The 15,998-nt window shown below is 33.2% G+C and overlaps 1 protein-coding gene across 4 annotated transcripts in view; it reads right to left on the bottom strand.

The window, feature by feature from the left end:
• CPNE8 (copine 8) overlaps nt 1-15,998 on the bottom strand; it is a 228,374-nt gene that overhangs the window by 115,958 nt on the left and 96,418 nt on the right. For all 4 annotated transcript variants that reach the window (XM_069489292.1, XM_069489289.1, XM_069489290.1 and 1 more), the window contains 3 exons: nt 10,793-10,896; nt 6,310-6,414; nt 5,286-5,327 (listed from right to left, as the gene is read on the bottom strand). In XM_069489292.1, coding sequence (XP_069345393.1) covers nt 5,286-5,327; nt 6,310-6,414; nt 10,793-10,896 — 251 coding nt within the window. The remainder of the gene's footprint in view (nt 1-5,285; nt 5,328-6,309; nt 6,415-10,792; nt 10,897-15,998) is intronic.

A 15,998-nucleotide genomic window follows, 5' to 3' on the forward strand; every position in this document is an offset into this window, starting at 1 on the left:
GAACGACATTAAAAAAACCCCACATTAAATCAAATTAAAATATTATTGTATAAAGACTGAAGTTTTTAATTAAGTAGCATCACCTGGTAAACCGTTTAACACATAAGTGCTCAATAACAACTTCTTCATCAATTAATTAACAGAACTTCTATTGGGACATAGAAATGATATACCCCAATAGAATAAATAAATGAAGATGTACAGAAGTTAAAAATTTATTACCACTTCAGGTATCTAATCCATACATAATTAAATCAGTCTTTCTTGAGAGCAAAAATTATAAATAGAAGGAAAAGGGGACAAAAAAAACCTCACAAGCTACATTTGGGAAAAGTCATTACCTACCTTTCTAGTGGGTGGAGGAAAAAACAGATATGTCAGTGAATAATATGTGCATTATGAAATTCCATTTATCAATATTTTTAAAAGTCTCAAAGAAGTGATAGAAGCTAAATACAAGTTTAGGATATTCAGGGTTAATTGCAAGCAAATTGTGGGTGATTGTTAGAGGAAGATTGAATAAAGGGAGGGAATTTAAAATAAGTGAGAAAAATGTAAAAGGTTTACAAATGCTTGCCCTAAATGAGTTCTAATGGTTTAGACAACTCACAAGTAAATTCTTAAGCACTGGGCCAAGAATCACTTGGTCATATGATGCATAATCCCAGAATGAAAATATCAAATGCATTTATCAAATACATCCAAAGGTAACATCCTTTGAAAATGATAGCATTTGTAAGGCATTTCACAGATGAATGAAGTTTGCACTAAATTATAATAAGTATCCTTCTCTGAAATGACAACCTTTGATAAAATGCAGAGTGGCAAAAATGAAACTTTGACTCTCCCTGTTCAACAGAATTCACAAGCTGGCACTTTATGATTGGCAGTTCACTAGCTCAGTCTTCTCATCAAAGTATTTTACTGGCAGACAGAAAGCTACTTGGTGGCCCATTTACAATCAGTCCCACATTAGAGCCATATGATATTAATGTGGAGCTATTCCCTTAATGCTCTATGAATTTTAAATTAAGCTACAAATTCAGCTGAAGCAACCTCAAGCAATTGAAGCTTTTCAAGGATAACTCCACTGATTGCTTTTTAACCCAGAAAAGTCAGTTTCTCAGCACTTTAGCTTTTCAGTTGTTAAAATGAGTTGTAAGTATTCTTCCTTCCCATCCCTTAAAGAAATGGTGAGAATTAGGGAAATGTTTTTAGTAAAGCGTGCTTTAACTTGTTGAAAATTAAGTACATTTAAACTGATTATTCATACCAAGGTCAAGCAATGCTTCTGCACTCTCAGACCTTTGTCAATATGTTTAAATAAAAAAGACAGTTAATTGTATTTCTCCTATTCTAGATCAGCTCAAGATCCCTAATTTAATGTCAACTGGTTACTTAGTCAACAGCATTATCACATTTTTGTATGCTTCATAGATTCACGAGATGTTTCTTACAGAATTAATTTCAAGTGGATAAACTGAATCAAATATACTATCTGAATATTGATGGAAGAGCACACCATTCCCTAAAGTTCCCAGTCTGTGACTATCATTGTTACAATTACCTGAAGCACCCTAGCCAGTAAAACAACATGTGATTGTAAGCAAGTAATACTGTCAAGAATTTTCCACTTTAATCTTTGACTCACCTGTCTAGACTGAAAGAGATTACTTTATTGGTTTTCTATGATTAAATTTATACATAAAATAATATAAATATCTGACCAGTTTTCCCCCATTTTATAAGGGGACAATTGTAAATTTCTATTAAATGCAGATAAAACATTCCATTTGATTCAAAGTTCCTTATGATGCATATTATATGGAATTCATTAAAGTTTATATGGTGCTGTCCAGTATGGTAGCCACTAGCCACATGTTGCTACAGGGTACTTGAAATGTAGCTAGTGAATTTAGGTTTGCTATAAGCATAAAATATACCCTAAATTTCAAAGACTTAGTATAAAAAATATATAATTTCTTCTTAATAATTTTATATTGGTTCTATATTAGCATTATAATATTCTGGATACATAGGATTAAATAAAATATATTAATTTCATTGGTTTATTTTTACTGTATAATGTTATCAGTTGAAAATTTAGAATTATATATGTGACTTGCATTATATTCCCATTGGACAATGCTAGTCTAGACTATCCAAAAAAAAAATTCACTGAGTCAATAATCGTTTCTAATAAGAAGAGTCAAAAGTTCTGGATCAACACATAGGGTAAAAAATGACACATGTACAGGATTTAGGATGAACATTAAAGATGACAGAAAGATAAACATAAAGAACAGTAAACAATCGCTGATCATTACATTGTGTCATGAAATATAGTTAGTGTCATACCATAGTTACTCTGATTTAAGAAACGTCTACACTGAGAAATTATGACAGGTAAACAAAAATACATGTAAAAAGTTTAATAATCATGCTATTATACTACACATAACCACAGGATGGATATCAACTTGTATAATAGTCCATATAGTAGTAACTATTATTATTGACTTATAAAATTAATATTCAGATTTTATAAAGCTTTTATGCATTATTTTTAATTGGAGATTAGTTGTCTTTCAAATTTCATATATAATATATATTACTGGATTGAAAGGGTTATCAAGAATTATTTAATTGTTTTAATTTTTTATTTTATATATTATCCAGAAAATGATCATTTTGCTAAAATTTACAAAGGCTTCTTGGTGCACATGGATCATATAGAATTTTACACTGAAATAATTATGTTAAGACATAGATCTATAGTTTGGATTAACAAAAGAGCAATTTACCCAAACATTTAAAAGGTATTAGACCACTTATAAAATTACAGTCCATTCTCTTAATTATTCTACTAATGATATAATTCATTTCCAAGGAATATTTAAATTTCTCACCAATAATCTTTCACCTCCCAACTTCATCCCCTTTATTTTCACACAATCTTTAACTCCTCAGACTTCTTTTGGACATGCTGTTACTGATGGTATATTAAAGTTAAAATTTTAAAATAACTCAAAATATCACCCACCACTGCCAATCTTCTCCCCAAATAGTTGATAATCCAATGACAAAATAAGCTTATAAAATCTCAATATCCAAATATTGTGTTTACTTCTAAATCTGATGTCTCAAAAGTAAATTATTATTTTTTGTTGAAAAATATTTTCCCACTCTAATGGCTTAAATCTTTCTTCTTATTCTCTAGCTCTCATTCTCTTAATCTAATCCAGCTCTTTTATACATTTCACTAGCTCTTTCAATGTTAGGATTCCTTCAGAATCTATAATACTACTCTCCACCTAACTTCTTATTGCATAAGAGTTGCTACCTAGGAATGCTTTATCCACTTTTTCAGGTAATATAAAATTTCAAGTAACAAAATACTTAAATTACATTAAATGGTTTCTTAAATCGCCTTTGCATTCTTCATAATTATCACATTCTCAATTATCAAAGTATCATAGAGTAACACCAATGTCCAGGTTGAAGACTTTCACTTAAGTGCCAGAATTTACAATTATAATGTTAATTATAATTGAAAGAAAGAAAGTGCATTAATTATGAGTGCAACTCACCATTCAGAGGAAGATAATGCAATAACTATAATTTCTGCAAATTTAGGATTGAATGTTCATGGATGCATATGAAATCTGAACTTATGCCCCTCATTTCTAAATGATCAAATTAAAACCATTTCCCCAATTCTTTAAAATTACTAGGAGAAGGCCACCGCTTTTGCTCATTCCAATAAAAATTTAAAATTGGATAGGGCATAAAGTCTTCCTTTACTCAGATTGGCATTATTTTCTTTCTATTATTCTAAGCAGTAAAACTCATTTTCTCAGTGAATCAAATTTAATGAAGCAATGGAGGATAAGTCCCCGGGAAAACATCAAGTTTTCTGATAAGATTTCTTCAGAATGCATGTAGAACCAAATAATTAATTAAGCAAATTGATAACCTGGCAGAAATAGATGATCTCTAAGAGTACACTTCCATCCAGTATTATGACTCCTTACTATGACCATGTTTGGGATACAACTGGAAGACTGAAATCCTTGGGTCTGATACAGTTATTTGGTGTCTAAGTCTTATATACTCAGTACTTCTTGAAAAGGAAAAAAATACTAACTGGGTCAAATTCAGGACACTTATTGGACCACGTGTGCAACTGAGCATGTGGATAAATGTCATATACACGCTCGCATGTGGCTCTCCAATTGGGCATTTTCCTGCCCATGCAGAAGGGAAGAGAGGCTTACCTCAGCACAAGTAAGCCTTTTTGAACTTGTTCCTGTATTCACAGGAATGTTCAGGTATTCAGGCACTTTCATCCCTTTGGGTTTGGTTGCTGGCTTGTACATGAAGCAGAGAGAAAGGCCTTGCTTAGATCTTGAGCTTTAATCTCACTTTTCAGCTCCATTTATTGGTGAACTATAGGTTAGAGTTTCGGGCATTAGCCAAATGAAAAATTAAAAATACCCTTTGCTTTCCCATTTTTCTTTCTCCTTTGGTATCTGTAATTTAGTCCTTTCCAGACCTAGCTGGACAAGCAGTTGGCTAGAACAAAATGGGATTTGAACATTTCTGGGTCCCTTGGCTTATTACCATTTTAAAAAATCTCAATATCAAGCCTACTTAACTCAGTAAAAACTCTGGAAAAAATGCTTCAAGAAAAAAGAAAAAGTAGTGTGTTCCTTCTCTTTTAGTCTTCAACATCTAGTGTGATATGAAGAAGGAGATCGTGATTGCGGAGTCCTGAAGCACTATTTAGTTTGGTAATCACCAAACATAATTCTAGAGTTTTATTTTGTTGTTTGTCTGTCTGATGTGTGTCTTTTTTTCTTTTGTTCCTTTTTTTTGGTGGAAGTTGACAGGGGTGTGACGCTCAGGTGTACTCTCTTAAACCACATGGGCTACAAAGGTTATAGGAATCCTCAGAGAGATGGTGAGATGCAGAAATTCAAGAACCACTGCTCTACAACTCGGAAAATAGATATCTATGAGGGAGACAATGAGAAATCATCAGGTCTGAATTGAAAATCTTCACTATGTTACTAGAAATAAGGAAAACCTCTATTTTCATCACCAGGTTGAAGAAAATACACTCATTCTTAAAATGTCATGTAAACACCTCAATAACATTTAGAAAAACAAGACAAAATATGCATTCTGGAAATTACAATTTTAAAATGTAGTCACTTCAATGTATGTATAGGTTAAGTATATTAAGTTTCAAAATATGAATAAAAGAAAAGAAAATGTCTTACCTTCCATCTCGATCCCAGTCATATACTTCTACTTTGATTGTTCTGTCCATGGGAAAAACATACACATAAAATGACTTAGTATAAAGATCAAAATAATATATGATTGAGAATTTAAAAATAAGTTCATTTTCTTAGATAAATAACGCATACTTGTAGATTTTACAAATTAATTGGAAGCTGATTTTGTTAATTTTATTAATATAATTCAATTTACATCTTAAAGCAGGCTTCTAGAATCTTTATTATTCATTAAAGGGAGTAGGGAAAGTACATGGGAAAGCATGTGTAGTTTGATCTAACTCCTCAATGGGGAGGTATGAACCCACTTCTCCACTCATGAAAACCACTGTCTTGAAGCGGTTATTTCTCAAACTCAGCACTGGTCAGAGGCACATAGAGGGCTTGTTAAAACACAGATTATTGGATCTCTTTCCCAGAGTTTCTGGATCAGTGGGTCTGAGAATTTAAATTTCTACGAGGTTACCAGGTGATATTCATGCTGCTAATCAGGAAACATTGTGAGAACACTTTATTAGGGGAAAAAAAAAATGAGTCAAGTTAAATAAAGCTATTGTCTTATTCTATAAATAAAATGAGTCAAGTGGCATGATAAATTTCAAGAGTATGTCAGGGTTGGTAATATATCTAGCCGTAGTTTTATTCCTTTTATATATTTACTTTTTCTATAGTAGAAGGACAATATCACATGAAGGCCTTGAGGTAATGAAAATTCTGAAATAACTTTTGAATAATGAGTTAAAACTTAAACTAATGTTCAATATATTTTTATCACTCTGCAGTTTTCTTTTGGAAAATCAGTCAGTCAGTTTAGACAAATTATACCTCTTCCCCAAGTCACTGTGGATTTATAAAAGAGTTATTTAAAAATTTTTGAATAAACCATCCATGGTCTTACATATTTACATAAGTAAAGAGCCCAACTTAATTTTTTAAAAATCCAATTTAGGGTATTAAATGTATAGTGAATATTCGAAATCCTCAGAAAAGTTGTCATTTGTTTTACCTGTCAAAATCTCCATTACATAATGCTCTGACTGAGATCTTGAATGCTTGCCATACAGGATTTAGAGTGTTTTTGACAACTTCTGTTTTATGACAAATTGTAAAACTGTAAGAAAAAAAGTTTTCAGTTATTTTCATGACTCAATTATTTTAATTGACCTATTGTTTTAATAGTCATTCCTCTTTCTGTTTATGCAGAATAAATGTCAATCTCTCTGTTGCTGCTACATCATTTAATGAAAAGAGATGTGCAATTTTTAAAACTTTAAAGATTAGCTCACTATAACATATTTTGCAATAAGTTTACCAAAAGTAGTCTGCAAATTTAACAAATCCTAAACCTGTTTTGTAAACAATCTCTCTAAAAATTGTGGAGATATACTGAACAAGTAAAAAAAATATGCATCTTTCATTAAGAATATGAAGGTCATCGCTAACCCTGAGAAGAGTAGTTTGTTGGAATGCTGGGGACAGAAACATGGTTGGATTTAAGAAAGAAGAGAAACTGAGGCACAGTGTGTGAACAACATTTTTGAGTCTAACTGTGAAAAGAAAAAGAGAAATTGGTGTAGCTTAAAAGGAAAGATTAATCAAAGAAAATTTGTTGTTGTTACTTTGAATTTTTTTCAAGATGGAAGAAATAACAGCAAGGTTGTATGCTAAAGGAAAAAAATCTTGTAGAGAGGTAACCATTTATGATGCACAAGAGGGGAGAAAGGCTGGAGAAATGTCTTTTAAGTAGATGACAGTAGCTGGCATCCAGGACATCAGCAGAGGAATTGGCCTTGTGAGTAGAGACAGCCATTCTGCAGGAAGGTTTGGGTAGGCAAGCAGGCTGGCAGATGTTGTGATGGGATCATGAGGAAGCCCTCCCATTGCTTCCATTTTCTTATGAAATAGGAAGTATGCTCATGAGCAAAGAATGAGGAGGGGCAGAAGTGCTCAAGGCCCCATTTAAGATTAACATCGTGAACGTATAGTGAGACCACTCAGGGTGTGGTTCTTTCTTTATCTAAACTGTTGGCTCTGTATATCTGAAGAATACCCAGACAGAAGGAAGATAGCAATACACACAATAAGGGGTAGAATCCAAGCAGCCTTAACCTTGGTTTTCTGATTCAAATTCCACTGTTGTTTTCACCAAACCATTTAATCTCCAGACATCAATCTACTCCTGAAAATGTTCTTGCTTATTGTAAATTTATGTAGCAGTTTATGAGCTAGAAAATGTTTAAAATGGTTTTGGTTAAAACAATACCTAGATCCAGCCTTCACCAAGACCCTAGCCATGAAGTGTTCCAAATGTGAAAATCTAACAATCACATAACAGGAGACTACTACATAATTATCATAGTAATTAGTATTACCATAGTAATTATCATAGTAATTACCATACTGCACCTAACCTCTACAAGAAAATATTCTTCCTTTGAGTCCATTTTCCTCCCGTCATGTAAGAGGGATTGGTTTCTAATAAAAGATTAGACAGAAACATAACACTGTATAATAGGATCAAGTTTTCATTACAAGACTTATGGCATTAGTGCCTCCTACTTCCTGGTAACATACTTGTCCATCTAAGGAAACTTGTGTCACTAAATTGGCAAGGCTCAGGTGAATGTATTTGTGGCCAAATGTTCTCACCTGAAGCAATTTAGGAGCCACTGGGGCAAAAGGCATTGAAAGAAATACACAGGGCAGGCAGAGAATACTCTGAAAAGGAGGATTAAGATGTCCAACACGGAGGGAAGAAAAGAAAAGGAGATGGGGAGAAGTGTGTGGTGGTGGGGGGTGGGGGTGGAGGATGGGGAATGGGTGGGAACAGAGAGGGAAACAAATGAGAAAAGGTAAAAGTACAGAAAAACAGTTAAGAAAAACTCATAGGGACCCAATTATGGGAGGAAGACATAGTGGTATGTTGGTTTGTTTTAGAAAGAGGCATCTGCCTCCCTTTATAATTATATAATACATTCTTAAAGATCTACAATGGGTATTTCTCTTCTCCTGTATCATATTCTAATATATGACAAGTCTTTGGTATGGTGTTAGATACAGAGAGACAGCTAGAGAAATGATAGCTTGATCAATGTGAGAGAGAGCATGAGCGTGTGACCAATAGACCATCTTCAAATCACATGCTCAACAATCTACTAACTTTTTGGCCTCTGCTTATGGTTAAATCAAAATTTTTGTTATATTCTTAGTATCAACAGCTGCAGTAATTAAATATTTTTGACACTCGAAACTTTTCCTCTTAAGAAAGTGACTCAATGAGATATTTATGAGCCAGGTAGTCATTTGTCATCTATTAATCATTACCTATTAATCATTCTCATTGGTAATGCATTAGATATGATATAGGTGGCGAAATCTTACTAGTGAGAATTCCAGGGCTAGAGTAACTAGTGAAACTTCTGACAGGAGTATGACGTAGCTTTTTCTAACATTCAGGAATATTCCTATCTAAATATAATGTGTATGTATTACAAATAGTATTATAAGAAAATATATTTTATTAAATAACCTGTAGGAAGATACCTTAAATGAAGCCATTTACCTAAAATAGCTATTCCAAAGGAAAATTATTACCCACTTATAAGTACATATCAAGTTAGTAAATGTGAAAGAAAGAATTTATAATCATATATTATTAAAGTTTTTATTAATGCTTCTAGTAGAAATTAAAAATTTCTACTAATTAAGAAATTAAGTACTTCTCTTTCTTATATAAGGATATACATGTATTAAAATAAATGTTAAAAATAAAGCTAAAATCTTTGCAGTTAAAAATAGAGACACAAAAGTAAGGAATAAAAAGCATTTTTACACATTCAAAACTGATCAAAACAAAACAAAAAAATGTATATATCTGGACCCAGCTGGTAAACTGAAAGTTTCCTAAAATGAGATTCACCAAATTTTAGAAATAGTTGTTGATAAATTATTTGACATTTCTCAATTGTACTTTTAACATTTAAATTTTATTTAATGAGTATCATTTTTACAAGCATAATAAATTTTTTAATAAAAGTATCACTAGTAGCCTTAAATGTGTGATAAATTGAAATTCTATAATTGTACAACTAATCTTTATAAATAAAGAAAACTAAGAAGAATAAAAATAGAAAATCCAGGAAGCAAGTAGTTCATACAGGAGACATAAGAACACTGTGACTCAAGAAATTTTGAATCATTCTTTAGTTTTCCTCTACTTTTGAAATGAATGGCAAATATGATTTTTTTCACTGTCCAATATTTTTCATAACGATAAAATTAATGTTCAGATGCAAATGATACTCTGACATTTTTACCATCAAAATTGAAGGGAAAAACACAAAAGCCAATAATATGACACCATAACAAAAAATCCAACAGTTGCCAAGTAGTTGTATCCACAAAAATCTCATAATAGTAAATCATCATTTTAAACTGCCAACAGTATTCACTTTAAATAAAAAACTTTTTATTTTTATGTAACATTATATACACTTGTTATGTAATATTACATGTTGTATATCTTCATTTATAAGTGCAGTAGTAGTGACAGATTTTTTTTTCATTCTACTTCTCTCATTTCTAATTTCCAAACAATGTTTTCTCTTCAGCTGATATTTTACTGCACATAGTTAAGGAAAACAAAAAAGGAAACATCATACTATAAGATAATAATAGCTAATGTGTAAGTTCATCCCATGAGTCAGGCCGACTTCTGTTTCTTGTGTAGTAATTCACTTAATTTTCTCAACAACCCTGTGAGGTAGCCATGATTATTATTCCATTTTACATATGAGGAAATGGAATCTCACATAGGTTAAAAATTTGCCCATGGTCCCATAGCTATTAAGTAGCAAGAGTCAGAATTTAAATCTAGACAACAGAAATTAGCCATATTTTCAAACACTAAGCATTCTCATGAATACTGACAGTACAATATAAATCACAAAAAAACAATAGTCAAATATATTTATGGTAAAGCCATATGCATTAAATTATACCATATAACCCATGAATACTATTCAAAACACACAGAAATCAGATTAATCATGACTGGCAAAATTATTCAAGTTACTAGAATATAACGAAAAATTTTACTGAAAGGCACAGACATTATTGGAAAAAACCCCATAAAATCCATATCCTTTTCTAAGAAAATGGTTCAAGTTCAATTCTACAACAAAATACATTTGTTCCAGCATTTTAGGTTTCCACAAAATATAATTCTTCCATACTATTATGGCAACACTATAATTTTGTAAAAAAGTAAAGACGTAATATTTCTATGAAAATGGAAACCATTCAAGTATCAAACAAAACATGTAAAATGCTTATGAATTTACACATTGTGTTGAGATTCAAAGATCACATCAATTTTTAAAATACCAAAATATTTTACTCCAATTATCAATCTTCTTCCTGAGGAAAAAAACTGAAAATTCAAATATCATCCTTACCGTAGAGTTAAAATGCATAAAACATAAATGTACCTGCCATCTTCATTACTTCGATAAAATACAAGAAAAGGATCTGATTTTCCAAAGAAGTCCTTCTTGTCCAATTTGTTTGCACAAAATTGCATCAAAACAGCATCCTAAAAACAAAATTAATAAAATAGGTCAAAACCCAGACTATAAATAACTAGAAACTGCAGATCACAAACAAGACTTGATAAGAAAACAAATATGCCACTTTAATGCAAATGACCAAGGGTGAGAGAGTTCCAGACAGCATAAAATTGATTTTTAAAGGATTATGCAACTTCAATAATTTCACTGGAAATTTTCATTCTAGTTACAAAACTATTTATTTTCAAAAACTTTTAACATTTCCCCCTGAAAAATGATATTAAGCTAGATAACTCTAGATAATGTAATAGGATCTACATTCAAATCTTCAGTTGTTCAGATACACATTTTTAGAATATAATTTTTTTTAATTCTTGTTCACCCAGGAAACATTTACCAAGTATCTAGTACATAACTACTATTTATTGCATGTTGAGATATATTAAATGATTACATTGGGGAACAAGACAGATAAAATTCTGTCCACATAGTTTACAATTGGGGGACAGGGAGTTTCCTTCTTAATTACATACAAATGTGTCACAGTGTCTCAATGACCACATTTAAAAAGAATTTCTATGATATTGGGCTTCAAGAAAGGTAAAGTACCTTCATTTTCATCTGTAATTTAAATACATATTTGTATGTTAATTATTATGCCAAACCAGTCATTTTTATCAATTTATGCACTGGAGCACTCATAATCGACATGATTTAAAAGTAAACAAGCTGGGGTATCATAAGGAAGTTAAACATTATTCAAGTAGGTAGGACAAGCATTTTTTAAAAGGTAAAAAAGGTATAGTTATTGAAAAATTAAAATCAATACCTCCAGGGTTGGGGTTTTTTTTTTTTTTTTATTAACTGAAAGAAAATGCCAAAAATTTTGGAAGGAGATGGCGTGGCAAAGTAATGTAGATTATATCAACAGATCACAATTTTGAATACTGGGTGGTGAAAATATTAACAACATCTAAAAATAGTTTTATTCACCACTTTTTTACTTTGCAGAGTCCAGCAATACTTTTAGGCATCCACCTAAAATTCTCATTATTTCCTTTCAGTAATTCCAGAAGACTATACAAAACATGATGCTAGCTCTCTTTTTCATTCATTCATTCATTCATTTACTTACTTAGCAAACATCTCTCCTGGAATCTGGGAATAGGGCAATGAACAAGATAGTCCCTGCCCTTGGAAAGCTCAGATTTCCAGATATCTCATTTTCAAAAGTATTGGTATAGTGTTATTTTACTTTGGTTTTGAGCATATAGCTGTGATAACTTCTGTCAGAGGAACATTCATAATAGAGCAGGAAATACATTCTAGCGAAGCATAGTGACGATATACATTTTAAAGAAAATTAAAAGCAGCACAGAGGCAAGAACAATATAGACATCACTATCACCTCAAAACCTTCAATCATAATCATGTTTCTTTTCAGACTTGTGGTATACAGATCAAAAGTTTCTATGGTACCCATTAAGGAAGCAGTGAAAGAATAATCCTGGATGTTCAAACTGTAGAATCAAGGACACGATTGAGAAGGAAGGGCTGTTTTGTTTGTTTTGAATGTCCTTTCAATTCCACATATATTAAAACACCCTTGGGAGAGAGTGGCTTTCTAAGAATACGGAACATTCCAAGGACATTGTTCTTGATGCAGAAAAAAATCACTTCTTTTAACACATTTTCCCAAGGCACCTGGACCAAAACACTAACTTCCAAGAAACATGCTGATATACTTAGAATGCATAATAGATAAATAAGATGTGTATATTTCAAATAGATTGTGAATAAAACTTCAAAGAGAGTTATTATTATTAAAGCATGAATTTTCATATGACCATTGGTAAACTTAATACTAAGTTCTAGTTTTTCAAATTATGTTCGTTAAGGCTCATAAAATGAATTACAGATTCAAAATAAGGATTTCTTTCAATCCAGTAAATTATATATCCTTGGGAAAAATATGTTTTTGCAATTACCCAGGTTAATAACTTAGCAGAGATTCCATCTGTATTAAGCACAGAAGAAATCTAATTTATATATATCTAATTGATGCATATAAATCTAATTGAGTTTATATATCATTACAAAGTTGTTTTGTTGTTGTTTTTATCGCTTGTGCTTAATGCCACCTGATAGATTTTTTTTTTTTTTTGAGACAGAGTAGCCCTCTGTTGCCCAGGCTAGAGTGCCGTGGCATCAGCCTAGCTCACAGCAACCTCAAACTCCTGGGCTCAAGCAATCCTCCTGCCTCAGCCTCACGAGTAGCTGGGACTACAAGCATGCGCCACCATGCCTGGCTAATTTTTTCTATATATATTTTTCTTTGTCCAGCTAACTTCTTTCTATTTTTTTAGTAGAGACGGGGTCTTGGTCTTGCTCAGGCTGGTCTCAAACTCCTGAGCTCAAATGATCCTCCCGCCTTGGCCTCCCAGAGTGCTAGGATTAGCAGGCGTGAGCCACCGCGCCCGGCCCACCTGATAGATTTTTAAGACCTCTCTTAGATGCTCTATGTCAGTATAAAGAACTTCCTATGAGGAAATCCACTTCGATGTTTCACAGCCACTTCTAACACATTCATATCTAAGCACCTAATGTTTATCCATAAACTTGCTTCTCCTATAAGTTTCCCAGCTCAGTTACTGGCACTGTTATACACCCAAGTGATCAAGGAAGTGATCTTTGTCTCTTCCCTTTTCCTCACCTGCTATCCAATCCACCACCAAAGTGCACCATTCTACCTCTAACATTTTTTTCAAATCTTTGGCTCCATTGCCACTAACTCAGTCCAGGCCAATCTTATCTCTTACCCAGACATATTCGGTGGCATTTATTCCTTTCTACCACTTTCACTTCTGGACCTTTATTCAACCCATTCTCCATTTAACAGACAGAGTTATGTGGTATAGTTCGGACATTCCTCCCTGTCCCTTCCACATCTCATGTTGAAATTTGATCCCCATTGTTGGAGGTGAGGCCTGGCAGGAGGTGTTTAGGTCATGGGGACGGATCCCTTGTGAATGGCTTGGTGTTGTTCTGTTGAGAAGAGCTTTGCACCTCCTCCTCTCTCTCTTGCTTCCTTCCTCTTGCCTTGTGATGCCTGCTCTCCTTCATCTTCCACCATGACTGGAAGCTCCCTGAAGCCCTCACCAGAAGCAGATGCTGACACCATGCTCCTTGCACAGCCCGCAGAACCATGAGCCAAATACAACTCTTTTCTCTATAAATCATCCGGCCTCTAGTATTACTTTATAGCAATGCAAAATGGACTAAGGCAGTAAGGTTCTTAAAACATGAAAGAAATTGTGTTGTTCACAACTTAACACGCTTCGAGGTTTTCCCTTGCATGTAGGATAAATGCAGAATCCTTAACATGGTCTATAAAGGCCAACCTCAAATGAGCTCTGACTGGCCTTTTCCACCTTCATTTGCAAAATTGCACTTCAGTCATCCCCGACTGCCAGCCCTTGGCCATCATGCAGCAGACATACACAGCCCCTTCCCACCCTAGGACTGCACACAAGCTGTGCACTCTGCTGGAATTCATACATACCTTTGACTGACAAACCACTACTCCTTTAAGTCTTAGCTTAAATGTCACTTTCTCAAAGAGGTCTGCAGTGAACCCTCCCTAACAAAATTAGATGTCCATTGCGCTCTCATAATATATTTTAATCATTCGGCACATATCATGACATATTTTACCTGCATAGTCAGCTGATTAATGTCTTTCCCACAAACTATGTGTTCATTAACAACAAAGATCAGGGCTGTTTATCGTGGCAGTTTTAATGTTTTGGGGATTTTTTTTTTCTGTTTGTTTGTTTGTTTGTTTGTTTTGCCTTTCTACTCTATTCCAAGCATCTATTCCAGGTATATTATAGCCATTTTGTAAATATCACTGAATCAATCAATGAAAACAAAATACATTTTGTGGATAATTTCAAGCTACTTTTAAAATACTGAGTGAAAATACATTCCCAATATGACTCCCAAACTACATTAGTTTTTACTCTGGCATTTGACTAGATATAAAAGTTACACTTGATACAACTATGTCATAGTAAGCTGACTTAATTAGGATTATCACACTAAAAATAGATATTTGTATAAATTTATGATTTACACACCTCTCAAATATTTTCCTGCACACCATCCACCTGGGGGAGGTATTAAGAATATTACCAGCATTTTTAGAAGAAAACATAAAAGAAAAGCTTCTTGACATTGACCTTGGCTATTATTTCTTGGATATAACACTAAAAGCACAGGTCACAAAAGCAAAAATAGACTTATGGGATTACCCCAAAGTAAAAATCTTCTGCATAGCAAAGGAAACAATCAACAGAATGAAAATGCAAACTACAGAATGGGAGAAAGTATGCTGGGATTGGATCTGGTTTGTTTGTCCCCACCAAAGTTCATGTTGAAATTTGGTCCCCAGTGTGTTGGTGCTGGGAGGTGCGGTCTGGTGGAAGATGTTTAGGCTATGGAGGTGGATCCCTCATGAATGGCTTGGTGCTGTTCTCAGGGTAATGTGTTCTCACTCTCATGAGACTGGATTAGTTCTCTCAGGAATGTATTCCTTCCCTTGAGAGTGGATTGTTACAAAGCTCCTCAGGCTTCCCTCTCTTCACACGTGTCTGCTTGTCCTCGACCTTCTCTGCCATGTGTGACACAACACAAAAGCCCTCACCAGAAGCCAGGTCCATGCCCTTGAACTTCTCAGCCTGCAGAATGCTAAGCTAAACAAACCTTATTTTCTTTATAAATTACTGAGCTAAATTAACTCCTTTTCTTTATAAATTAGTCACAGGTACTATTTTATAGCCACACAAAATGGACTAAGACACTATATAACATAAAGGGTTAATTTCCAAAATATATAAGAAACTTCTACAACTCAACAGCAAATAAATAATCAACTCAAAAAATGTGCTAAGGAATTGAATAAATGTTTCTCCAAAGAAGACATACAAATGGCCAACAGATATATGAAAGTTGTTCAACATCACTAATCATCAGAGAAATGTAAGTCAAAACTGCAATAAGATATTAGCCCACAACTGTTAGAATGGCTGTTTTCAATAAAGACCCACAAAGGATAACAATATGAAAG

The sequence above is a fragment of the Eulemur rufifrons genome, chromosome 16 (genome assembly GCF_041146395.1).
Source record: "Eulemur rufifrons isolate Redbay chromosome 16, OSU_ERuf_1, whole genome shotgun sequence".
Taxonomy (NCBI): Eukaryota; Metazoa; Chordata; class Mammalia; order Primates; family Lemuridae; genus Eulemur; species Eulemur rufifrons.